General features: G+C 42.9%; 1 long non-coding RNA gene and 6 gene segments (V, D, J or C); 1 reads left to right on the forward strand and 6 right to left on the reverse strand.

Annotated features, from left to right (window-relative positions):
• The window catches only part of LOC111554712, a 729,812-nt gene that overhangs the window by 135,716 nt on the left and 568,913 nt on the right, over positions 1-25,183 (reverse strand).
• Positions 1-25,183, reverse strand: part of LOC111554720 — a 687,176-nt gene that overhangs the window by 109,414 nt on the left and 552,579 nt on the right.
• Positions 1-25,183, reverse strand: part of LOC111554726 — a 522,394-nt gene that overhangs the window by 108,091 nt on the left and 389,120 nt on the right.
• The window catches only part of LOC111554718, a 654,935-nt gene that overhangs the window by 104,448 nt on the left and 525,304 nt on the right, over positions 1-25,183 (reverse strand).
• LOC111554715 overlaps positions 1-25,183 on the reverse strand; it is a 367,088-nt gene that overhangs the window by 51,840 nt on the left and 290,065 nt on the right.
• On the reverse strand, positions 15,106-19,953 carry LOC111554724. The segment is given in 2 exon segments: positions 15,106-15,606; positions 15,762-16,360. Coding segments are annotated over 2 exon segments (399 nt in total).
• LOC111554733 overlaps positions 17,128-25,183 on the forward strand; it is a 32,979-nt gene continuing 24,923 nt past the window's right edge. Inside the window, exons 1-2 of the long non-coding RNA XR_002735327.2 lie at positions 17,128-17,266; positions 18,103-18,233. This is a non-coding gene — a long non-coding RNA (uncharacterized LOC111554733). The remainder of the gene's footprint in view (positions 17,267-18,102; positions 18,234-25,183) is intronic.

Consider the following 25,183-nt stretch of genomic DNA (forward strand, 5'->3'; position numbering starts at 1 on the left):
TGAAAGTCACTGTGTAACAAAAAGAAGAACTGTAGGACAGTAAAGGCTTATACACTGTTGCACTGAGGGGACAAGGAAGAGGTGTCACCTGTGACCGTAGGGCCTGCTGTAGCATCGGGACTGGCCAATCTTCTGCTCCTTGTCCTTTCTCTATGACCAGTGCAGACCTCCAACAGCTTTCCTGCCTGGTGATTGCTCACTTCTTATAAACCAGAGGGCACACGGCTCTGCTTAGGTCAGCACCAACCATCTTCCTGTTCCCTTGATCTCTTTCAACAGTGTTGGGCACTTAGTGGGTGCTTAGTAAATATTTGCTAGGTGATATCATACCTGGCATTCTAGGTCCTTCTGTGCTAGATGAAATGGGCTAAGTCTGTGTTCTTGGTTCCTCCTCCTAATCCTGCCCTGACTTTTCAGATAGAAGTTTTGTCCTATCCAGCTCCCTTCTGAGAGGTAGAATTCAGCTGGGGAGCCCACTAGCTGGGATTGCTTACATTGGGACGTCAGTGAGTGTGTGTGTGTGTGTGTGTGAGACGGAACCTAGCCTGTAGTGCACTGGACTCACAGAGTAATGGGTTCTTGCTATATTTCAACTTTGCATTCTTTTTTCCTCCCTCCCTCCCTTCCTCCCTCCCTCCCTTCCTTCCTTCCTTCCATCCTTCCTTCCTTCTTTCCTCTGTTTTTGTTTTACAACTCCCAAGCTCATGGCAGACCATAGTAATCCCAGGAGACCTACCATTAGGAGTGAAAATGTGTCCAGTTCCCTGAAATGGCCACTTGGTTTTGGAGGGAGATAGATTGCTTTCTGCTCTCCTGGAACTGCAGATTTCACAGTGAAGATTTGCTGCCCCAGGGAGAGCAGTGGGTGGAATGTAAAGTTATTGCTGTCTCTGGAAGTCCTCTTTGATTTGTTCTGCTCGCTGGAAGACTGTGGGGGTGTGCTGCTCCTCAGGTAGAACCTGGAGAAGCCATGACACAGGTTTTCATGCTAACAATAGACTATTTCTGTGTTTTTGTTGGTAGAAGCCCATTTAGAAAAAATAAAACAATGGTTATTATGTACTTCCATTCAACAACATCCCAATAAAGAGGTACAACTGGAAAAAGCTGGATTGGGAGCAGATGGAAAATTAGTTTAAAAGGGCCCGAACAGGAGCCCCTCCCCCTTTGTAGTAGTCTCTGCATACAAGAAAAAGCATTTCCCACTTTCCTCCTCTGAAATGGAGAAGAGAATTTTGCTCAAGGTTCTTGGTTGAGAGTAGGCTGAGGGGATAGCTCAGTGTTAGAGAGAATTAAATGCTGTTTTCTTTTCCTTTGGTGGTGGGACTTATGGAAATGTAGAGTGTTTAATGTTTATAGAGAGCTCAAATTTTGTAGCTGGAATCATACTTCTGTGGAATTAAGATTTTATTATACAGATCTTACATTCCTTCAATTGGCTGATTACTCCTGGAGCACCACAGGGTGGTGACAAGGTGGGTCCTCCCAGAACCCTAGAAAAACTCCCTGCTTTATCTCCTGTGGGGAAACAAATAAATACCTTTCATCCTTCAATACAAGGGAGGGGAGAAAGTTGTAGGAGCATCTCTGGGCGTGAGACCCTCCACTACTCCACCGCCAATGGGAGACAACAAGATGACCCTATCTACTGTGATGGTTCTATGATGCCAGAGGAGGGGAGAAAACGGATGGGGACTTGTCCTCTTTTCCTTGGGAGGGGGTGGTGGGTCTGGCCTTCTATGCCAGGGGCTCCCATAGCCATTGACGAAAACTTGCATCACCCAGCAGTTCCACGGGTACATCCCAATTCTTGAGCTAATATACCTACTACTCTTTGCTTAGTTTTATTACAGATTGGGAGGAAAAAGGAATGAGGCTGAAAGATTGCCAAAACATGGAGTCAGAGCTAACTGAGGAAACAATGGAAGAGCAACATGGAATCATTGCAGGATACTTTTGGAAAGGCAACTGTGTAGGTTTAAAAAAAAAGTGGCTTGAAGTGTAGCTTTGGGGGCTAGAAAAGAATTCCTAAACCATTAAGTGGGAAAGTGAGTACAGCATTTCAGTGGGATCTTAGACTTATAGCAGCTTGGGCCACTATAAACCAGTGTCCTGGTCACATCCTGGGAACCTCACCCACTATGCATCTGCTACTGTCCCATTGTCATAACCTGCATACCTCAGATATTCTTGCTGGTTATGTGGGGTTTATATTGAGTTTGGTGGTGTGTGGGGACTGGTATAGGCGTAAGGACTAGAGTAAACACACTTTCTTTATAACATTCACTACGGCTAGAGATGTCACAGTGCAGAGTGGTTGTTTTATAATCACCACTGTACCGCTGTGTTAAAGCCTGGTTTAGAATGCGAGTGCTGTTATATTCATCGTGTCTATGACAAGTTAAAGGGCTCTTAACATTGAGCTATGTAATGAATGTTTAGTATGAGTGAATGAAAAGATTATTGAATAGAAATACTAGCTATCCAATTGGCAGGGCTCTAATTGCAAAGTAGTCTGAGCGTTAGCACACATGCATAACCAAGTAGTGACTGTGGGAACTTGGGAAGTTACCAAAGGAGGGCAAAGGAAATGCTATGTGCAGCAAGATTCTTCTGGCACGGTGAACAGTCTCAGCATCTATCCCACTGAAATAACATCGTGAGTGGGATCACGGTACATGACAAAGCATACGGTATCAATCTAGCCCATCAGCAGTGTCCAGGCTGTGGTGAGAAACCAGAGATGTAGTCTAACATAAGATGCATAGGGAATGGCACATGCCAAGGAGATGGACTGGAAGAACCCAGGGAAAGAGGATTTTTGGAAGAGTCAATTGACAGCTACCTCTCTGTCAGAATACCTTTTTTAACAAGGTGCCAGCTCACATCCCAGACTGGTGACCCAGAGGCTGAGCTGAGAGTCACAGCTGCAGCCTGCTCAGATAACTGTTGCCTTTATTGAAAGCTGCTGTGTTTGCATTGACTCACAACATGGTTGGGGACTCAGCTGGACAGCATACCAAATGCCAAGCAGAAATTTCTAATGCCACCGTCTGCCCAGAGGGCTCCTTGTTAAAAAATATTATGGCACAAACTATATGTTGATCCAGGGAAATGTGATAGGGAACAACACTAGCAGAAAGGTAAAATACAGTCTAAAATGCCATGGCAGTTGGAAAACGTTTGTTTTCGTGAAAGATGCAATTCAGTCAATTTCCCTCTGATTTTGACAGGTTAAACTCCAAGTTTCAAGTATATGAAGGCTAAGTCAAAAAATGTTTTAGGGCAAGCAAGATGAGAAAAAGCAGCCTCTGCATGCACACATGAGGGAGCTGTGCAAAGGAACCAATGTCCACACTACAGTCAGGGCCTCCCTGTGTGGCAATCAGGAACCCAGACTTACATGGATCATCCAGCATAAAAAGGCTCTTGGCTTTTCTCTAGTCGATACTTAGGTTCTGTCAGTCCTCTTTTCTTCTAAGGGCATATGAAACCTTGGCTGATTTTGACTGGTAAAGGAGGCCTTGGGAGAGGCTTAGAAAATAATGGGATTAAAATGCAGAGGAAGGACCAGAAGTGCAGTTGCCACGTGCTATTATTAGAACTGATGGTGAAACACCTTTCTGCAGTCCAGAGAGCCTTCCTCTTCTGACCTCCTCTTTGACCCTGAATCTAATCCTGTAAATGCTGAGGAGTCAGCATTATGTGGTTGAATTGTACTCTGGTTGGGTGGGAGCACTTTAGGCAAGCCCCCTGGCACCTTCTTTTTGTCTTTTTATTTTAAAGTAGGGAATAGATCCAAGTGAAGGCTATTGTGAAGAGTAAGTCATCCATGGCTGTAGCACGCCAGCATTGCCAGATGGGGTGCGGGAACGTAGGCAATTTATAAAACCTTTGCAGCAGCTGCTGTGACCACAAGAGATGATACTGGCTCAATTTAGCATTTTTAAACTTAAGTATTCACCTCATGCTAATGTATGTAGCTGCGTTCTCTCATTTGAAGCTGTTCATTTGGAAATACAGAAGGATGAGGCATTATTTCTTTAAGTAAAATATTCCCTTTCATTACATCTGTGTCTCAGTGATCCCTAAAGCAGAAATTCAGTTCAAACATTAAATTCAATAATCATATATTAAACAGTTACTCTGCAATGCACAATGGAAACTGAAGATGAAACAGACCAAGGATCCCCGCCTTGAGGGGTTTATAAATTAGGAAGAGGATGAAGGAAGTATGCAAACAATCATGGCAAAAGAGAAAACACATGAAATAACTCAAGAGTGATAAGTGCTAAGGTGGTTCAACTGGGGGAAGATTATATCCTCAGAGGAGAGTTTTGCATTGGAGATATAAATTTGGGAGTCATGGGCACGTATGTGAAATTAATGCTGCGAGGGTGAATGAGATCATCTAGGGAGAGATAGAGAAGAGAACATAGACCCAGGCAAGGACCCTGGCTGCTCTAGTATTTAGAAGATATATAGTGGAGGAAGAGCCAGCAAGGGGGACCGAGAAGGAGAAGCCAGCGACGAAGGGGAAAATCAGCCAAGAGTGGCATCTCAGAAGCTAAGTGTGGAAAACATTTTGAGGAAGAATGGGTGGCCAATGGTGTAGCTAACCACTGGGAGGTTGTATGATCACTGGCTATTTACTTGTGTGCTTGTCTTGTGTCTGTCTCCTCTTATTTTATACAGGTAAGTCCGCATGTCTGATTTGCTCACACCATGTACTCAATGCCTGGCACAGTACTTGGCACATAGTAGGACTCAAGATATATTTGTTGCAGAAAGAAAGGAAGGAACAAAAGCCAGTCTGAAGTGTTTATACTTAATTCAGTAGACAAAGAGTAGTATCTGAATAGCATTTTCAGGTTTCTGACATTGAGTTTGGTCTTAGCAAAAAATGCAAGCTTTCTTTTTGAGGCCTGTACAGACCCATTGGCCTTACGCATAGCTCCTCTCAACATCATTAGGTACCTTTCAGTCTGGACGCACAGAAATCAGGAAACAGCAGGAATCTGACTGATTCCCACGTAATCCTTTGGGACAGTATTTGCCTATAGAATTTCATGAGTCTTAATGGCTGTGCCATTACAAAAAGAATTCTGTGATTCCAATCCCACGTTAAATAGGTATCTTTACAGCAGGGATTCTCAGAGCATTTAATATGGTAATAAGAATTTAAATATTAAGAGGAGGCTAGAAACATGTTGCATTTGCCAACATTATCTGATGGTGGAATTCTTTTAAACTGTGCGACAACTGTTAACATCTTGAGGGATGGTGACATTCTGAAAATAATTGGGCAAATGTTGCCCCAGAAGAATTCTAAGAAGAAAAAAATCATTTTAAATTCCTTTATAGTTGACAGCAGGAGAAACTCCCCAGGATGGAGACAAATTACATGGGTGGAGTTAAAGGGTATGGTAGGTTATAATTATTATTCTGAAGTATTTGATCCTTCTTTCCATGAAAAAGGTTATTGATTCCTACGCATTGCTATGTATCTTGCAGTGCCTTCTGTGGGAAAGGTGTGAGTCCCTGCCTAGTTGATTTTGTGCTTGGCCATGGAAGGGCTTTGGCCAATGAATGTGAGTGGACATGATGTCTGCTGTGTCTGAGCAGAAGTTTTAAGATGTATCTTGAGTTTCTGCTTGCACTTCTCTTGTTCTTTTCCTTCTGTCATAAAAACAGTGTGGAGGGGCATGGTGGCTCATGCCTATAATCTCAGCACTTTGGGTTGTTAAGGCAGGTGGATTGCTTGCGCCCAGGAGTTGGAGACCAGCCTCGGCAACATGGCAAAACCTCATCTCTCCAAAAAAAATCAAAAATTAGCCTGGCATGTGAATGTGGGGAAAAGAAAGAGATCAGCTTGTTACCGTGTCTATATAGAAGGAAGTAGACATAAGAGACTCCATTTAGTTCTGTATTTGAAATGCTGTTAATCTGTAACCCTACCCCCAACTTTGTCCTTGCAAGAGACATGTGCGAAGGTGATTTAAGGTTAAAAGGATATTGGGCTGTGCAGGATGTGTCTTTGTTAAACAAGTACCTGAAAGAGGCTTGATGGTTAAAAATCCTGCCCCTCCCTGAGATTGGAACATCTCCGGGTAATACCCATTGTGTGTCTTGTTTACTGAGTAAGGAGAAAACACCTTTAGGAATAAGGTGGGACTTGCTGGAGCAATACTGCTAAAAGGTTTATGGAGATGTTTGCATATGCATCTCAAGGCACAGCATTTTCCTTTAGGCTTATTCATGTTACAAGGATTTTTGTTCTTATGTCTTACTGCTGATTTCCTCCCTACAATGATCCTATTTTCTAGCTACTCCCCTGTCGTTTAGATGGTAAAGATAATTATCAATAAATACTAAGGGAATTCAGAGGCAGGTGCCAGTGTGGGTCCTCTGAAAACACAGCACTGGTCCCCTGGGTCCCGCTTTTCTTTCTCTATACTTTGTCTCTGTGTATTATTTCCTTTTCTCAAGTCTCTCGTCCCACCTAACGAGAAGCACCCACAGGTGTGGAGGGGCAGGCCACCCCTTCAGGCATGGTGGCATGCACACCTGCAGTCCTAGCTACTTGGGAGGCTGAGGTGGGAGAATCTCTTGAGTCCAGGAGGTTGAGGCTGCAGCGAGCTGAGATCGCACCACAGTACTGCAGCCTCTGGGCAACAGAGAGAGATCCTGTCAGAAAAAAAAAAAAAGTATGTCCCAAATAGTGGCTTATCTTTCATCTTGGGCTCTGGAATGGGAAGACACAGGCAGCAGAGCTCAGCAGCCAACTGGTAGTAAAAGCGGGAACAAAAAGTAAATGTTCATTGCTGTAAGCCACTGAGGTCCTGGCACTGTTCGTGACCACAGCAGAGCTGACTAATACAAAGAGGAAAATATGCAAGGGTGATATGACTATGGCAGCTGTTTTATTCCAGAGCTCTCAGAAGAGACACAATTTCAGAGGAGAAGCAGAAAGCTGAATCAGAATGGCTCAGTTTACAGGTGACTTTTTTGTACAGGGCAAAAGTTTTACTCTTGCTGTGATTAAAAACAACTCCATAAATGAAAATGGTTCAATCTAACCCAGATAAAGATTAATAGATCCGGTGTAGCTACAAGGCGCTGGGATATCTGAGGAGAAATCTCAATATTTCACACCAAATGAAATCAAAGAACACACCAAGGTGAAGGTTCACAGCCAGCCCCATTGGTGTGGTTGCTGCTTTATAAAGCATTTTACTAGTCTCCCTGGGTTTCCTCACATTGGCAGGATGAGGCTAGGTCAGTGCACCAGTGGCACCAAATTCTGGGAAAGCCCAGAGGTTTGGGAAATCTCTTTAAGAATAGAAAGTTATTAATAAAAAGAGTGATCATCATTCAAGGAAATAATATTCTCCTTTTCCTCTCCCCTTCCTCTTTGCTTTTCTTAATTCTTTATCTTTTCAACCCATACAACTACCATTTTGGCTGCTCTGTTCTGCAGTGTGTACAATAGCAGCATTTTGGAAGTATCTAAATTTTACTTGGCAGGGAATTAACTACATTCTGTGGTTATAGAACCCCTATGAAAGCTCTGATATAAATCCACTTTCCCACAAAAAGAAACTGATTGTGTCTAGTCTGGGGTTTTGTATTTTTCCATAACATTTCAGTTTATTTATTTTCATTTTTTAATGTAAATTTTTTTTATTTTACTTTAAGTTCCAGGATACATGTGCAGAGTGTGCAGGTTTGTTACATAGGTATAAACGTGCCACGGTGGTTTGCAGCACATTTTTGGCTATTTTTCAATATTTTATTTTTTCTTTTTATTTTAATAGAAACGAGGTCTTGCTTTGTCACCCAGGCTGATCTTGAACTCCTGGGCTCAAGCAATTCTCCCATGTTGGCTTCTCAAAGTGTTGGGATTAAAAACAAACAAGCAAACAAAAAAAGTGTTGGGATTACAGGCATGAACCAGCGCGCCAGGCCTATTTCCAGTTGTTTATTTTCACTGCAAGCATCAGAGACCAAGGTGAGTGTGTTTGTGTGTAACTGTTGAGGATGCTCATCTTCCCGCCTGGGTCATCTTAAGGAACCTGCAAGCACACCTTACCTCAGGAAACAAGTGCTTTTTCTGTTATGAGCCCATGTCACCTCCTCTGAGAAGCACTCCCCGTCTCTAGGCCATCACTTTCTTCTCTGTGTTCTGCTTGCTCCTTTCTCTGTTAGTAAGTTTCTATTTTCATGTCTGTTTCTTCCACTAGGAAGAGCACCTTGAGGACAGGAATTGAGCTTTGGCCGCCTTTGTAACTGAGCGTGTGGCACAGGACCAGGAATAATCTATGTGCTCAGTACATATTTGAGGGATGAGGATATGCATCCCCATAATTATAGACTTGTGTATTTTAATGATACAGCTACTGAAAATAGCGACACAAAATGAAAAACACCAAGAGGGCTCACCATAAGCCTAGCCAGTAGTCACTGAGAAAATAATAATCATTTTGGGCTCCTCTGATTTATTCATGTCTATCTAGACTCTCAGGGCAGGTTTTACTTACCTGTTCAGGGTCCCTATGTGGAAGCTGGCTCAGACCTATGGAGGACCCTGTTCAGTTGTCCTGTGTGCCTAAGAATGGGCTCTTGAGTATGCCAGACAGAATGAGTATAAATCAGTGGTTTCTAAGAAGCCTTGAACTCCAGCTCAGGATGACATTGGAGTCTCCGAGACCTCTAAAAAGTGAGAATATGGCAAGGCTTGAGGCTCCACTGCAGCCCAGAGTATGTGATGATGATCAAATTCTGGGAAGTCCCAGAATGTGAGAAATTCATTCATTTATTCATACAGATATGTTTATGCGATTTGTCGGGTTGAATAAGCAAATGCAAATATAGTCCTTGATCTCCAGAGCTTACAGACTCATGAGAAAATAGGCATAATCAAATTAATAAAATATTACAAACTGATATATGAAAGCATTAAAGAATAAACAACCTGAACTTGTCAGGAGATCTCAAGATGCCTCTGAAAAACGGATGTGTAGACTTTGATCTTTTTTGTTTAACTCCTTTCAATAGGAGTTAAAGAGGGGATGAGGAGAGGGAAAGTGTTGCAAAACCCTGGGGTGGGAAGGCACCTGGTACATTCAAGTATTTGGTAGCTGGAAGAAGGCATGTTTGGAAAATGAGGGAGAGAGGAGTGAGGTATGGTAGAGGAGGTGAGAAGGAATCAGACTGTGCAAGGTCTTAGAGGACTTTTAGGGATTTTCGTGTTTTGCCTATCTGCAATGGGAAGTTATTGAAGGATATTTAATGAGGGGTATGACGTGATCATATTTGTATTTTGGAAAGATCACTCTGGCTGCTGTGGGGAGGAGATATTGAGTAGTACCAGAGGCCAGCTAACTTAACTCAACAGGCTATAGAAACAATCCAAAGAAGAAAATCGTGGTTTTGACCAGGCTGGTGGCAGTGGATGGAGAGCGGTGGATGGGTTTGAAATGATGGTGTTATTCCTTCAGATAGGGCACCTTAGGCTAGGGCCATATTCACAAGGAAGATCTTGATTTAAGTCTTGGAGTTGAGCCGAAGTGCCTTTGAGACACCTGAGTAGAACTGTTGGTCAGGTGGACACATAGATATTAATTCATGTATTCAACTCACATTTATTGACTACCTGCTATAGGTTAGTCACTCTATTAAGAATCATATGGTACAGGAAAATATATTGAACTTGGATTCTTCTCTCAAGGAGTTTAAAATTTCTTAGACAGTCATGAGGAATGGTTGGACAGGATAGCTATCTTTAAATATTTGAATATGCGAAGGTGAACTTAGTCTGCGTTACTCCGGAAGGCATAACAGACATAAAGATATGAAGTTATGGGAGGCAGATTTTGATTTGGTTTAGGACAGATTTTTTGAAATAAGAATTATCATTGAAAATATTTGAATTGAGACTGGATGATCTTATTCATTCAATATTTAGTGGACATTTAAACTGAATGAAGGGATGCCTACTTGGCCTTTAAGATCCTTTCTGGCTTTCAAATTCAAAGATTCCAATTTTCTGTTTAAAATCTTAATTTTCAGAGTGAAGGTCACAACTTGGATTTCCTTGAGTCCATTTTCTTATTTGGACCCTACCTATATCATCCTGAGAGCTTTCAAGATGGTGTAATGAGGACTTGCTCAAGGCTATGGCACCTTCTGAATCGAGAACATGTTATATGATAGAAGTAACATTCTCTTCATTGCCTATCTCTGGCCTCCCCTAATGCAGAGGAAGTGGCATATTTACATGGTTTCCGATTCCCTTATTTTCCTTGCCTTTCACTCATAGCCATGTTTTCACAATGTTGGATGACCTCTTTGTGAGGGCAGCCAGGAGATGGCACTGTTCCTGAAGCCAGGATGCCTTCTAGCTGCCTTTGGGCATCAGAGAGGAATTTTCTTTTTCTAGCCATCCAGCCTGCCCAAGGACTCTTCTTGAGAGCCTGGTGAGAGTGGCAAGCCTATTCCTATGTCTGACAGTCAAATTCAAAGTCTTTTTGAGGGTTGACAGATACTCTCTGGGATTTCTCTTCACTGCTCTGAACTCTTCCAAGTCAGCCCTTCTCATGATAGATAAGAATTACAGAAAGCAGAACAATGGAGGCAACAATAATATGAATTGTCTTTACCACTGGAGGGGGAAGAAAATGAACAATACAGGCTGAGCATGGTGACTCACGCCTGTTATCCCAGCACTTTGGGAGGCCGAGGCAGGTGATTCGCTTGAGGTCAGGAGTTCGAGACCAGCCTGGCCAACATGGTGAAACCCCATCTCTACTAAAAATACAAAAATTAGCCAGGCGTGGTAGTGGGCACCTGTAATCACAGCTACTTGGGAGGCTGAGTGAGAAGAATTCTATGAACCTGGAAGGAGGTGGTTGTGGTAAGCCGAGATCATGCCACTGCACTCTGGCCTGGGTGACAGAATGAGACTCTGTTCCAAAAAAACAAAGGAAGGAAGGAAGGAAGGAAGGAAGGAAGGAAGGAAGGAAGGAAGGAAGGAAGGAAGGAAGAGAAAGAGAAAGAAAGGAAGAAAATGAACAATATAAAAACAATAGTGGGTGTTCATTTCACTCATATGGCTTTCGGATTTCTGCAGAGACACTTGGTCTATGCCTATACTATGCTAGGGCCTTCAGTGGCCCTGTCTCCACTTAAATCTGAGGCTTCAGATGTTACATAAAATGCTTCCTTAATTACCTGCTAGTAAGCGCAGGAATTATTAAATTTTCCAGGTTTTTTACTTTAATTTTTGTCTGGTTTCTTTTTTCATTGTGTCCAGATCCTCAGATTGTTGGGCAGTCCAGCTCCTTTCTCCCAGGATTCCCTCCTCCTTGTCTCTAGGCCATTTTCCATGCTCACCCCAGGCCTACCTCAGGTTCTACGTTACCCCACTCCAACATGGGCCTGAACTTCATGTCCTCATTCATCCTGCAGGAGTGGACCACTGGAGGCACACATTCTTGTGTCTCCTGTTCCTCTTGTTCCTGATCAGACTTAACAAGACACCAATAATTTGTGGATCTTTTTTTTGGCTTGATCTTGAATTGAAGGTATGTGGCACAAGATTCTGGGTTTCCGTGGATAATCCATCATGGTGTGGTAAAAAGTATATTGACTCAGTAAATATTAATTCATTTCCTTATTTGCTTGTGGATGAATGAGAAATGATAAAACCTAGAATTTATGTAATACCTTCTTCTAAGAAATATACAAGGACTCACTATCTCCCCAATAAGAATATCTATTATCTTAGTAGTTACACAAATAATCTGTAAGCTGAACTGGGGATGACTGACTGCCTATCAGTGAGCCCTGGCGGCATGTCAGTATCCCTTCAGGAGATTTTTTACAAGTATGGATTCTTGGGTGACATTTGGGAAAGAGTGCTTTATTTATTTTTTTTAATTCCATGAACGTTTTCAGTAATGATGAATGCCTAGACCAGTGCTTCTCAAACATTAATACGCATATAATTTACCTGGGGAGTCTTGTTTAAAATGCAGATTCTAATTCAGTGGATCTGGGATGGTGCACGAGATTCTGCATTCTGAAAATCTTCCAGGTGATGCTGATTATGATTGTCTAGACTACACTTGGAATAGCAAGGTCTTAAGGCAGTGGCTTCAACCCCAGGGGGAGGGAAGAGCAAGAGGAGGGGAAGGAGGCTGAGTCATCTGGGAAGCCAGAGCTTCAAGCCCACACCAATTCAATCAAAATCTCTGGAGATGTATCCCAGACACTAGTATTTTCAAAGGATATCCCTAGGTGATTCAAATATGTGGATAGAGTTGAGAACCTTTGTTCTAGAGATGCCCTGACCACATCTAATGTCCATTTCTCTGTAGTCAGGGCAGGAGAGCCTGGGCACATGTCGCATGGTGAGAGAGGGAGCAAGAGAGAGAGGAGGAGGTACCAGACTCCTTTTAAACAATCAGCTCACTCATGAACTAATAGAGTGAGAACTCATTTATCACCAAGGGGATGGAGCTAAACCATTCATGAGGGATCTTCTCCCATAAACCAGTGCCTTCCACTAGGTCCCACCTCCAACACTGGGAATTACATTGAAACATGAGATCTGGAGGGAACACATACCTAAACCATATCAGCCTGTCAATATCCACATGAGTGAACTCGAAGTGGATCCTATTTTGGATGAGCCTTGAACTGACTACAGCCCTAGGTAACACTTTGATGGCAGCCTGATAAGAGGCCTTGAGCCAGAGGATGCAGCTAAGCCACACTTGGATTTTTTGACCCACAGAAACTGAGATAATAAATCTCGTTCTGAACCTCTAAGTTCTGAAGTGATGTGTACGTGACAATAGACAACAAGTATACCCACCCTGAAATACCCTTCCTTTTCCTTCCTACTTATCCAAGTCCTGCCTCTTTTAAACCTCAGCTATTCTAAGACAATTTTCTTAATGTGGTATGTATACTACACAGCTTGAGAAGGAATGAAATAACATCATTTGCAGCAACATGGATGGAACTGAAGGCCATTATCCTAAGTAAAATTTCCTAGAAACAGAAAGTCAAATACTGCATGTTCTCACTTATAAGTGGGGGCTAAACGATGTGTACACATGGACATGCAGAGTAGAATAACAGACACTGAAGACTCCAACAGATGGGAAGGTGGGAGGGGAGTGAGGGTTGAAAAATTACCTACTGGGTACAATGGTTACTGTTTGGGTGATGGGTACACTAAAAGCCCAAGCTTCACCACTGTGCAACATATGCATGTAAGAAATTTGCACTTGTACTAAGCATATACAAATAAATTTTTTTTTACAAAAGCAAAAAAAGTTTTAAAAACCATTTCTTTTCTTTTTTTTTGAGTCAGGATCTCACTCTTTCACCCAGGCTCGAGTGCAGTGGTGTGATCATAGCTCACTGCAGTCTCAAACCTAAGAAACTTTTCTCAGAGTGATTGGTCCTTTCATAAACTCCTAGAGCGCTGCACACGAAATCACTAACCCTCATTATCATATGTGCTGTCTTATATTTTTGTATTCTTTGTAATCTTTAATTGTACTTTCCAATGCCCTGTCTTTTAAATATAAATTGAAAACACATTGATGAGAATAGAACTTTGACTAGAACTTGCCTTAGAACTTTGCTATTCCCATGACCCATCCCAATACCATGAACAGTAAGTACCCTAGAAAAAATATGTGATGAAGATGATAGCACATTGGAAGAAATGTTGAATAGAAGGTGTCTTGTTTTTCTAAGACCAGCCGAGCGGGCGCAAAAGAACCAGCGGGTAGGCAAGTGTAACAGCAAAACTGCACAGTTTATTTTGGTAACCTAAGGTGTGCGGGAGAAGTCTGTCGGCCTCCGGCAAAGGAGGCCGGCAGAGTCCCCCCGCGGTGGGGCTCTCGGACAGACTTCCCACAGTCCCGACATCCCGACAGGAGTGGGGCTGCAAGAAGGCCCCCGGGGCTGTGAGAAGGCTGCGTGGCTCAATGGCGGAGAGCAGCTTTTCTAGGAGTGGGAGGGCAATAGGTGGGGCATGGGCGTGTCAGGGGCGTTCCGCAGGTGCGACCAGGTAAATCTTGGTCTCTTCGGATTGACGTCACCTGGCGCATGCCCAGTTGGTCTGCACCCTCCCGGGTCCCCGGCTGCGTTCTCGCACACATGGGAAGAGTTGGTGGTGAAGAACCCGGAAGTGCACCATCCTGCCTCCGTTCGTCCAAACAGAAGGTATCAGGAGGGTTGACTTTTAGTTGTAATTTTTACGGTTATGTCTACTCTGTGTCCTAATGCCCGAATTTTAACCTTAGAGAGGTTAAAATGGAGAGAGGATTCCAGATAGATATTTGAGCAGAACAAAGAGAGCCAACAGGATGAAGGCACTACCTGGATGAGGGTTTAATGTTTGTATGTTTAAGCCCCTCTGCCTACTCGTCTGCTCAGTGGGTTCCTCCAGGTATTTGCTCCCTGCAGTCTCATACCTCCTTGGCTTACCCATTTCAACTTGGGACTCGGGAATCAAGCACATTTTTTAATTTAGTTGACCCATGCTCAACTCAGAAATTCCACATTGCCACAAGTATTTGTCTCTAAGCTCTCTCTCAGCAACCAGCATGAAGGAAGCCTGTGCATTTCCCCTTCCTGCTCACCCTTACCGGTCCCCAGGACTCTTCGGCAGCTGAGGGAAGATATAAAACACTCAATACCTGCAATAGTTGTGGAAACATTTCAGAAAATGACTCTATTCATCCTTCTTCACAGAGTAAGAATTAAAGCTATCTCTAATAGCTTTGGAAATTTTGATTAGGATGGTAATGGAAAACCATCCTTGCTTTATCTGGCTTATGCACATGAACACTTTCACAATAAAGACTGCAATGAGCTATAGCACTCATGATAGTAAAAGTTCTGTTTATCTCAGCCTGCCTCCACAATGAGAGGGCCTATTCAGTATTAAAAGCTGTTATTTTCAACCTTTCCTCAGGAGCCTGTGAGAGACAGGTGCAGCAACCCCCCTCCCCCCACAATATCTCTCCACAAAAATCCTCACAGTCTTTTCTGCCCTCTTCAACCGATAAAGAAGGCCCCTCTAAACCAACCGCAAAGATAAGCCCCTTGCCCCCACTTCAACTCCTGGCCTCTTTTATCAGATGTTACTGTTGAAGTGATCAGGCAGCTTCATCTCAGGTGTGGTGCACATTTTAGCCCGGGGTGGTCTCGAATTGGATCTGCCGCCTCAGTTTGGCCCTAGGGTTTCTGAAGAGGTCAGAAACGGAGCTGCAGCACTGTGGATATCAGACGCACAGTAGTAAGTCCCAACATCTTGTGTTGTTGCTTTTTGAATGTCAAGCATAAATTGACTTTTTAAAGTATCAATTTTCACCTTGAAATTATTCCCTAAATTGTCATTAGAATTGTTGCTTAGTTTGGAGACCAAAATCAGAGAGTTATCTTCACTCTTCTTATACCAGCTTATTTGATAGTTCTTCAGGTCCCCTCCTGTTACGCTGCAACGGAAGGTAGCAGCCTCCCCAATGAGGACAGTCAGTGCTTTGGTATCTGGTTCCAAAATTATATCCAATGAGACCCCTGAAATGAAAAGCCATAAGTCAGAAAGACTGTAAAGAACTTGCTCTTCCCCAAGGGGGTGGGGTATTACAGCAGTGCTCTGCAATGATACACTCTTTTTGGCCCCCAGAAAATTGCCCCAGGGACCCATATCCCTAAAAGCCAAAGGTCCTTACCTGTGCAGAAGATGGTGAGGAAGAAGAGGAGGCAGGTCTTTGGCATGGCTTCATGGGCGAGGGGGGTGACCCTGCAGTAGGCCGGTGCTCTCCTGGCGGTCCCTGCCCAGATGAGCAGCTCTCTGTCCAGGAGAAGTTTTGTCCGTTATATCAGTGGTTTGGTGTTACTCACTTCCTGAGAGAGAGCTGTGACAGGCTGGCAAGGTCACAAGGTAAGTTGTTTATTCCACAAACATGGGCTATTGCAGGCCAGATACTATTAGGGAAACATAAAGGTAAACAATATGGGTTTCTGCTTTTAAAAAATTCAGTTTTCTGGGAAGACAGACATGCAACGACAAAGTGTTAAGTGCAAATACAGTGGAGTGTTAAGTCCTATTAAAGAAGTAGATACAGCATGTTGCAGGAGAGTGGTGGAAGGAAGTGCTTCTGCTTCCGGTACTCCGAAGGAAAACCCTGAACTGAGCCCTGAAAGTTCAGCAGGATGTTGTCAGCCTTCACTTCCAGAGTGCATTTCCAGGAGCGAGAATGGTCTGAGTAAAGGCATGAGGGCACGAAGGCGCAAACCAGTCTGTAAAATATGGTCATTCTGCCTCCAATTTTCTGCTGTGTGGTCCCTAAGACCTCCTGATCTGTTACCTTCTCCAGTCTCACCTTTGGCCACTCCCCCACTTACGTTCAACACTTTAGCCACATAAAAATACTTGCAGGTTCAAAGATGTGTCATTGACTTCCAGATGCTCAGTCTTTACACTGGCTTCTCCTTCTTCCTGGAAAAGCCATACCATCCTTCTTCTCCCTTCTTTAACTCTACCTGAGGGAGGTGTTCCCCTGGACCTCCTGCCATGTTGGGTCATGGCACTTATCACCTCTATTCTCTGATAATCTGCTTGTTTTCTGCATTGAACTTTAAGAGTACTTAGAACATAAACAGTACCTTATTTATATTTGCATTCCTAATGCCCAGCACAGAGCTGGTCGATATTAGGAACTCAAAGATATTTGCTAGTCCAAGTAGGATTTCTAGACGCCCCAACTCTCAAGAAACCAAGAGGGTTGGTTGCATATCTAGTGAAGACTGAGATTAGGAAAGAATTTGCCAGCAACTCAGGATAAAACATGGGAAATCCAGGTCTTTTACCCACTGTTGTAGGTGCAGGGAGAAGTGGGGCACTCTGCAGCAGGTGGTTCCCACTTGGATAGAACCTACTAGGTACCTAGAGCAAGGTGCCTCCCACTTGGATAGAACCTGCTTGTAATAGCTTGTGGCTCACTGCCTAGATGGTATCAGTGCCCACATTTCCTATACGTAAAAGGAGCACTGACTTTGCGGGTCTACTAGCTCATGGTTTTGAATCTTGCTTTGCGACTTACCAGTAGCGGGACAAATTACAACTCTGAGTCTTGATTTCCTTATTTGCAAATGGGGTAATTATAGTTACCTTGCAGGGATGCTGTGAGGTTGAAATGAGAGAACACATGTGAAGGACTTATTCCCGTGCCAGGTACTCATTTAGATGTTGGCTTCTTTGCCTTGTCTCTTCTTCTTTGCCATGGTGGGGTTAGTGACCTGGTCATAGCTCCCTGCCTGAGCCATAGTTACCAGGAGAGACACAGAGCTTGTTATTTCAAGCCTGGCACAGAACATTCCTCTGAGGGAAACAGTGGTCTGTTGAGCCATGTTAGGCTGCCGTAGGACTTGGGTAGATAAATGAATGAGCTGAATGAAGCCGTGTCAAGAGACATATGAGTAGTATCAATCTACTGTGCCCTTTGGCAAAGGACTGTCTCTGGCAGCTAAGGATGGAAGACACATATAAGTTAGACCCCAGTTTTCTTTGTCTATACAGGATAAAGAAAGGATAGGAGGACTTTAAGAAGAGAGAAGATGCCAAGGTCAAATCAAATTAACCCCATACCAGCTAGTATGCGTGCCCAGCTTAGTGTCATTCTCTGATGGTCTCTCTGGGGTCTTTGATATAAAACATTTGCCCATAGTATTACTTCAGTATAAATGGGAGAAAGTGCCAGAACTTCTGATTTCGTCACTAATTGGAAGTTTTAGAACTATTTTTCATTTGATTTGAGAATACATCCATTCTTTCCCCATCCTCTTTGAGCTTTATGGGTGAAAAAAGATAAATTTGGCAAAGAAAAGCCCTTTCCTTGCTTTATCTCTTACTCGTAACCCTCAAACTCCTCACCTAAAGCCTCAGTAACAGCAAAGTCTTTCCCTGATGGGTGCCCAGGATTCACCTCTGCTTAGGCAGGGTGCTTATCAGCTGTTTCTCCTGTTCCTAATTGCTTTCTTTGTTTTCTGGTTTCTCTGCTGTGTCTCCAGCTGGTTGGACAAGCAACTGAAGGACAGGAACAGAAGTGAATGAAAACAGAAGACGCTGTGTTTGTGTTTTCTCTTGGTTAGAATGCTGTGAGTCAGGACCTCAGTTGCTGGGTATCCTGCGACTGCCTTCGGTAAGTAAACGATTCTTCTTCTTAGTCTAGATGATTTGGGCTCAGAATGCTCAGATGGCTGGAATTAACTTGGTTTCTCTGATTTGTTCTACTGAAATGTCTCGGCCTCACTGGTTGTTTTAAAACAACATAAGATATTTTTGGAAATTAGTGAAGAATTTCAATGGGTGTCAAGGAAAATCACAGTGTCATTTGTCTCTAAAAAAATTTTGGCTGCCAATAGTCCATCTGCGACTCACTTTCCCAGCTGTGTGCCACCGAAGGAAGCAGCTGCCGAGCAAAACAGCATAGAGGCAAGTGGGGCCTTTCTCGAGTTGTAATTCTGCTTTTGTTACTGACTTGGGACCTTGAGATGTAAATAAACAAACTTTTTCATATCTAGTCTCAGCTCAGGATTTAATTCCTTTAGGATGTCTTCTTGGCTTCCATCACCTAACTCATTTTGAAATTGAAATATTCTAATTTCAATCTGTACTTTCCTCCTGGAACACCCCCATAATCATTACAACCAACTATTTCTCTTGTTTCCACAAGCATCTGATTTGGTCCTCTATTTCACTGTGAGCCCTACTATGGTATGAGTTACACAATGCGAGAAGACTTGGATCTCAGCGTGGCATGGAACACATAGCAAATACTAATATACATGATTGAATACAAAAATGCCACTTCTGTCCCTGAGATTTATGTATACTTGATGAACACTTGTTAACTAGTTAAACCTTCTTGCTCACCTTTTCTTCTACGACTGTCCTCCAAAGATTGCATGGGGAGATTAGAGGGCTCCTAGTTCGATTATGAGATGGTTGGGGCAGAGACTCTCAAATATTCCATCAGCTCCACCATAATTTTTGCTTTGCTTCTTATGGATCACTACCACAAAACCTGCCCCCGGGCAGTGCTCACCAATTCATATGCATGGTTCTGTAATGACTTTGTTCTTCTGCCCCTAAACTTTTCTTTATCTTCAATAGTAGTTGGTTTTGAAAAAGAAGAAAGACGATTTCTCTCACTGGGACTTTTAGCATGGGGTAATGAATGACAGAATCAGAGACATGGATGACAGATAGAGCTGCATTTCCCTATTACATGTGACGTGGCATTAGTCTTTGAGTGTTGACTCTGGGAGGAATTACTAAGTAGTTCCTTACTGGCAGAGCATACAGCAGGGTTATAAGAGTTGTAAGTGTCCTGTAGGAAACCTGAGTCTCCCACGTTAACATTTAGCAATTCTGGCTCCGAGGAGCCCTGGAGAAGGGCAAGCTTAGGAGGAACAGGGACTCAGTCACTCACCAAATACCCCTGAGTCTCTGCCTGTCCCATGAGGGTTAAGACTTTGAAATCTGACCCCAAAACCAAATTTTACAAAGGATCGTTGCCCAACTCTTTATTTGAAGAAAAATTTCCTGTTTTGTGTTATCCCATGTCCCTGAAGGGCTGTTCTTGACGGGGTAACCAGTGCTGATAAACCCATATGTTGGCTGCAAATGAGAAAGCTAGCAAGATAGCAGGGGATTTGTGTTCCCACTGATGAATAAAATGCAGAATCTGAATTAGCAGGAGACCCTGCATTTTCAGAAAAACAAAAAACAAAAAACAAAAAACAGAGAAGACAGTCCTCACTTACCCCCAGTTCTCAGCTCAGCAGTTCATACCATCGAGTTTCCGTGGCTGGGGCCTTGAATAAACAGAGGCCGAAGTGGAGGTGTCTTTGTAGTGCCTCCTCACTTCTGGCGTCTTGGACTGATCCTGACTTCCCAGTTTTTGAGGATGACACAACGTCAGGCATACTGTGACTTGATTTGTTATCTTCTTGGAGGTGGGAACTTTTTCAGGTCATCTACTATGCCTTTTATGTTGATAGAACAAATATTATACTTTAAAAATATGCTCATAAATGACTTTAATTTTACTTTTGGCTTAAAATTATAAATTATTCCATTATTCTATTCATTTAATGAGTGGGGCTACTGTTGTATCTTAATATCTCACAAAGCCTATATTTGCTTATTTTATGACAGTCAAGCAGAAATTACTTTCCTCTGTTTTTCATTTCTACATAGGAAGCCCTCAGTAATTTATTGACATCCAGGAAAAAGGTCCTGAAGGCCTTTTGAATTGTGTTTCTCTGAATTTCCATTGATATTTAATTCTTACTCGATAGGATACTAATGTAGAAAATAATGTTTGATTGTTCAAGAGACTGACTTATTTCTTATCAACAACTTCCTTAAGGCTCAACCCAGCCCAACAGAGGGAAAATTTAGTAATCATCATCAGGATATTATCACACTCAATGGCAAAAGTAGTTAATACTCACTGAGCGCTTTTCACGTGCCAAGGCTTGCTCTAAATACAGTAACACGTGCTATAGTTCACTTAATTTCTGCAACAATTCCCTGAGGTAGGTGTTATTGTTATCATTATTTTATAGATGAGGAAAGCAAAGCACAAAGTAACTTGCCCAAGGTCATATAGCTATTGAGTCAGTAAACGGAAGGTCTGGAATTCAAAACTCAAGAAGTCTGGCTTTAAAGTCTGAACTTGAGCTCAGTCCTTTTATGATGCTTCTTACAGCATGCCTGTCTGTGTATCTATTCATCTGTCATCTATGTATAAATTTACTGTACATATACATGTATACATAGATATTTAATATTTTTTCAGGCTTTTAGAAATGTTGGTAAGTTAAGGGTATGTCATTAAGATGTTAATTGCTGGCCTTGATTTTATATATGTGTGCAATTCATTTGTCTCTCTGTGTATCAAAGACTGCTTTTATTTGTCAGCTGGAAGATTCAAGTAATTAAACAGGATTTAATTTTAATTTCTCATGGTTTAGCAAGATAAAAGTGAGGAGATCCTACCTGCTGAATACATTTTATTATTTGAGAAGTGTTTATTATATATGTTTGTATCCCTTACAATACTCAGTACATCAATTTGTAAGCCATAAAGGACTTTTAGTTTTGAATGAATGAATCGATGATGCATTCAAGATGCAAGTTTAAGATGACACTAAACACCCTGTGTGCTGTTGGTAGATCCTTTGAATTTTCTGTGTTGAGGCTGCTTGAGGCTTACAGTGTTTGTTCAGTGTGATATCCAGTATGCATCATGGAGCCCACAGTGCACAGCAGTAAATGGCCCTGTCTCTTGGCTGCACATGCTTAAGGATTAAGATTCTGGAGAACAATTTTCTGTCCACAGACAACTAGCAATTCTCTGCAGATGCCAGCACACAGAACCATAATTCCCATCAGGAATATTATATTGGCATTGGAACTTGACATCTGTCCCAGTGATGGTGGCCATGTTGGAAGGCTGTCTGATTTCAGTCTTGCAGGAGCCATCTGGCAAAGAAAAAACGATAGAAAATGAGAAATGAGAAGTGGTGGGAAATCGTACCCGTTTACCTGGGGGCCACTTACAGAGGAAGGGCAGCGCAATGTAGAGAAGCCGGTACATGGTGCGTCTGCGGTTCTCAGTCCTGTGCACCATGTAGCCTACTTTGCATGCACAATGCACTTGGGCCACCTTATCTACAACAGCCATGTGGCTGCTTCATTGTGAAGCAATAAAGGAAAGAGGTCCTTGGGGGTGGTTGATGCCGGTGCTATCAAAAGACATACTCAGATTTGTTCAAAGGCTGCAATCCAACAGACTCCTTAGAGGAGGCTCTGGTGCCCTCCGCCACTCAGGGCCTGTGTTTTCAGTATATGGTGCCATTCCCTTATCAGCCCCAGGAGGCTTATTCTCTGAAAAGAAACAGCCAGGAAAATAGTCTTTTGTTGAAAGACACTTGGTGGGTCATGATCTCTTGGGTCCTTGTTCCTGAATTTCAGGAATCTAAGGTGCCCAGAAGGATGAGCAAAGGTAGAAACAGTCATTTTTCCAAGTGGACTGTGGTTTCTGTTGCCTATCTGGCAGTTTCTAGTACTTAGACTCACTCTTCAGAAGCCAGACAGGGAGGAAGTATTTTGCTCATTCTAAAGTAATCAATTAATTGATTAATCAATCAACCATTCATTCAGCAAATGTTTATTGAGTGCCAAGTATATACAAACCTTCTGCTGAATGCTGAGGATACAATGGAAACAAAAACCAGCCAAAGTTTCTGCCATCATGGAGTTGGAAATCTGGTAATGATGCTTAACTTTAGGCAAGAGAAGCAGGTACAGCCTGTCAGATTCTGTATATGATGCCGGGCAGGGGTAAGGTGAGGGCATTCTGGAGTCTGTGCATAGTTAGGCAGGACTTCTCCCCCGTCAGCACAGCTGGTTGTGAGCTCACTATGGAGGAACCCAGGCTGGAATTTTCCCTGGCAACCCACGCCCAGTTCGAGTCAGAAAGTTGCTTTTCTGCCCACCTTCTTTTATAGCCATTTTCCCATCAAGAAATTATTCTATTTGTTGACAAAGTTTTGGAGTTCCTGACTTAGCACTGTTATCATTCTATTCTTGGAACAGAATCATCTTGGCTGCTATTGTTCCCACTGTGAGGATAACGGCATCTTTTGTGTGATGGTTTTCTTTTCATTGTGTACACAATGATTGCAGAGCCACACAATTTTAATTTGGGATAAATAATAAGCTATCTTTAGGGCCAATCTTATTTTGGGAGTTGGGACTGATGGATGTCAAGGATCCTTTCTCTTTTCTTGCTTTTCTCAAAGTCTCTACCCCCACCCCTGCCACTCTCCTACCTCATCTCTTTCCTTCTCTCTCTTTCAAGATCACATATCTTTCTGCAAAATACTCTCATGAACAATTTTAAAGGGAGAGCAGGACAATGGACAAAGGAATAAGAAGATACTCACCCCAAGGTGCCTGGACTTAGGGTTACACAGAATTGAGTTGGTGGCAACTGTGACTGCACAGATACACTGTAGACATGTGCACGAGGAGTGCTGGTGGCATGGCTATAGGTGTGCCCACATCAGAGCAGGTGGGGTGGCATTGGTGGCCAGAGGCTTGCCCACGACAGTGTGGATAGTGTTTGTGACAGTGGAGTTGGTTGGGAAGATGTATGTGTGCTGCACGGTGGCCCTGGACAGGCCTATTCAAGACTCCCAGGGAAGGCTGTCTCTGCTGTTGGTGGAATGTTGTACCCAAAGCCATTTTACTGGGCTGGGGCGCCAACTGGATAGGGAGATCAAGGATTTAGAATATTTTCCCTGGATCTGGGTTTCCTTGTTCCATGTCTGAAGAGAGGGGAAAAGATAATTCAGAGAAAAAAAAAGAATATAGATGTTTGGCTTTTATTTTGTATTCAATCAGTGATCAAATGGGCACAGACAAAGTAGTTGGGAGCTTATTCACACAAATAGCTTTATAAATAAGAGGAGTGGGCAGTCAACTATGTAACGACTTTTGAGGGGCCTGAGAAGACCACTACCCCCGAAATCTCCTCTATTGGTACCTGGCATTCTGCCACTGGAAATTAATCCTTTGGAATTAAGGATCAATCCTATGGAGTAGAAACATAAAAACATTCCTGGAAGGATTGACACCTTAAGCTTTAATGGACAAATGAGTAAGGATTAATTTATAATGGTAAGACCTTGGGGCCTGGGACTAGGGAATCTTCCAGCACATAGCCAGGATGTCGGGAAGAGACAATCTCTCCCTTTTCTTTCATTCCCACTATCATTTATCTATTTTTGAGGTGTTTCTTAAAACTGTTTTCTCTTTCCAAGTCCTTCTGATCCTTCTCAATGTCTACCTCAGTCTCGTATTAATTTTACATCTGATCTGATTGTTTCCAGTCTCGGAACCAATCTTCCCACCCACAGTAATCTTTCCAAGCACTCTTCGAAGCACACTTCCTCTTATGTGCCTCCGATTTCTGCCCATTTCCCATATAACAGAATCTAGTCCCTAGTGTGATTCACAAAAGCTTTCTCAGTCAAACCACAACCCACCACTCCAACCACTCTATTGCCCCGACTCAGGCAGACTCGACTCTCACCTAGTGATCACTGTTCCCCAAGCACGGTTCTATATCCCTCCTTGACATTGCTCAAGCTGCACTCCCTTTGCCCGCCATGTCCTTCTCCAATCCCTCATTTGTCAAAATCATTCATCCTTTAAGTCACTTTAACTAAAAATTCCACAGGGAGCCTTTCCTAGTCCTCCTGAACCAAGCTAATTTCCCCTCCTTTGGGCAGCTGTGCATTGTACTCTGACCAACATTTATCATGGTCTGACTTCAGAAATTAATGACATGAAAGTCTATATATGTCTCCCTTTGGAAAACACATACTCCTCTCATTCTCTCACTGGCTTTGGGAAGGTCCATTTCTAAAAGATAGATTTCTTAGGGAATTGATTTTTCAAGAGGCTGCCAGGGTGCTCTATCCAAGATGCAGGCGATTCTTAGAAGTCTCATCTGAATCCCGTATGCAAACTGCTGGACTTTGAACAGAACTTGAAAGAAAATTTTCTGGTTGGATAATTTCTGGTGAATGACCTGAAAGATCTGGCTCCCACACTAACAATATTTGGGATTCATAGTCCTTATTGCAGTCCTTAGTGTTCAACAAAGTAGCATAATGTGATCATTTCCCCAAGGATAGCCCAGTATGTGCAGTTTGGAAGGACTCACCAAGATTACCTGCTCTGCCACAGCAGCATAACCAGGGCTGCTTGGTTTTGGAATGATAAGAAAGGACTATGGTTTCAAGGGAAGCAATCTCAGACACTTCTTGCCTGGGCCAAAGTAAGTGTCAGTAGGAACTGGGAAAGATTCTGGGTTTTTGGGAATCTCAAGGCAGGAGGGTCTGTGGCCTGTCATCAGTGTTAAACCTGGACATCAGGCCTGGCATCAGGCCTTAGGCATTATCCACTCACCGAGCCTTTGACCTGGAAATCAGAGCCCTGATGGCAGGTCTGTATTTGAATGCAGGGAACTGACCCTGGAGATTTCCTGCCTATGGAGTCTTATGTATT

The sequence above is a fragment of the Piliocolobus tephrosceles genome, chromosome 6 (assembly GCF_002776525.5).
Source record: "Piliocolobus tephrosceles isolate RC106 chromosome 6, ASM277652v3, whole genome shotgun sequence".
Taxonomy (NCBI): Eukaryota; Metazoa; Chordata; class Mammalia; order Primates; family Cercopithecidae; genus Piliocolobus; species Piliocolobus tephrosceles.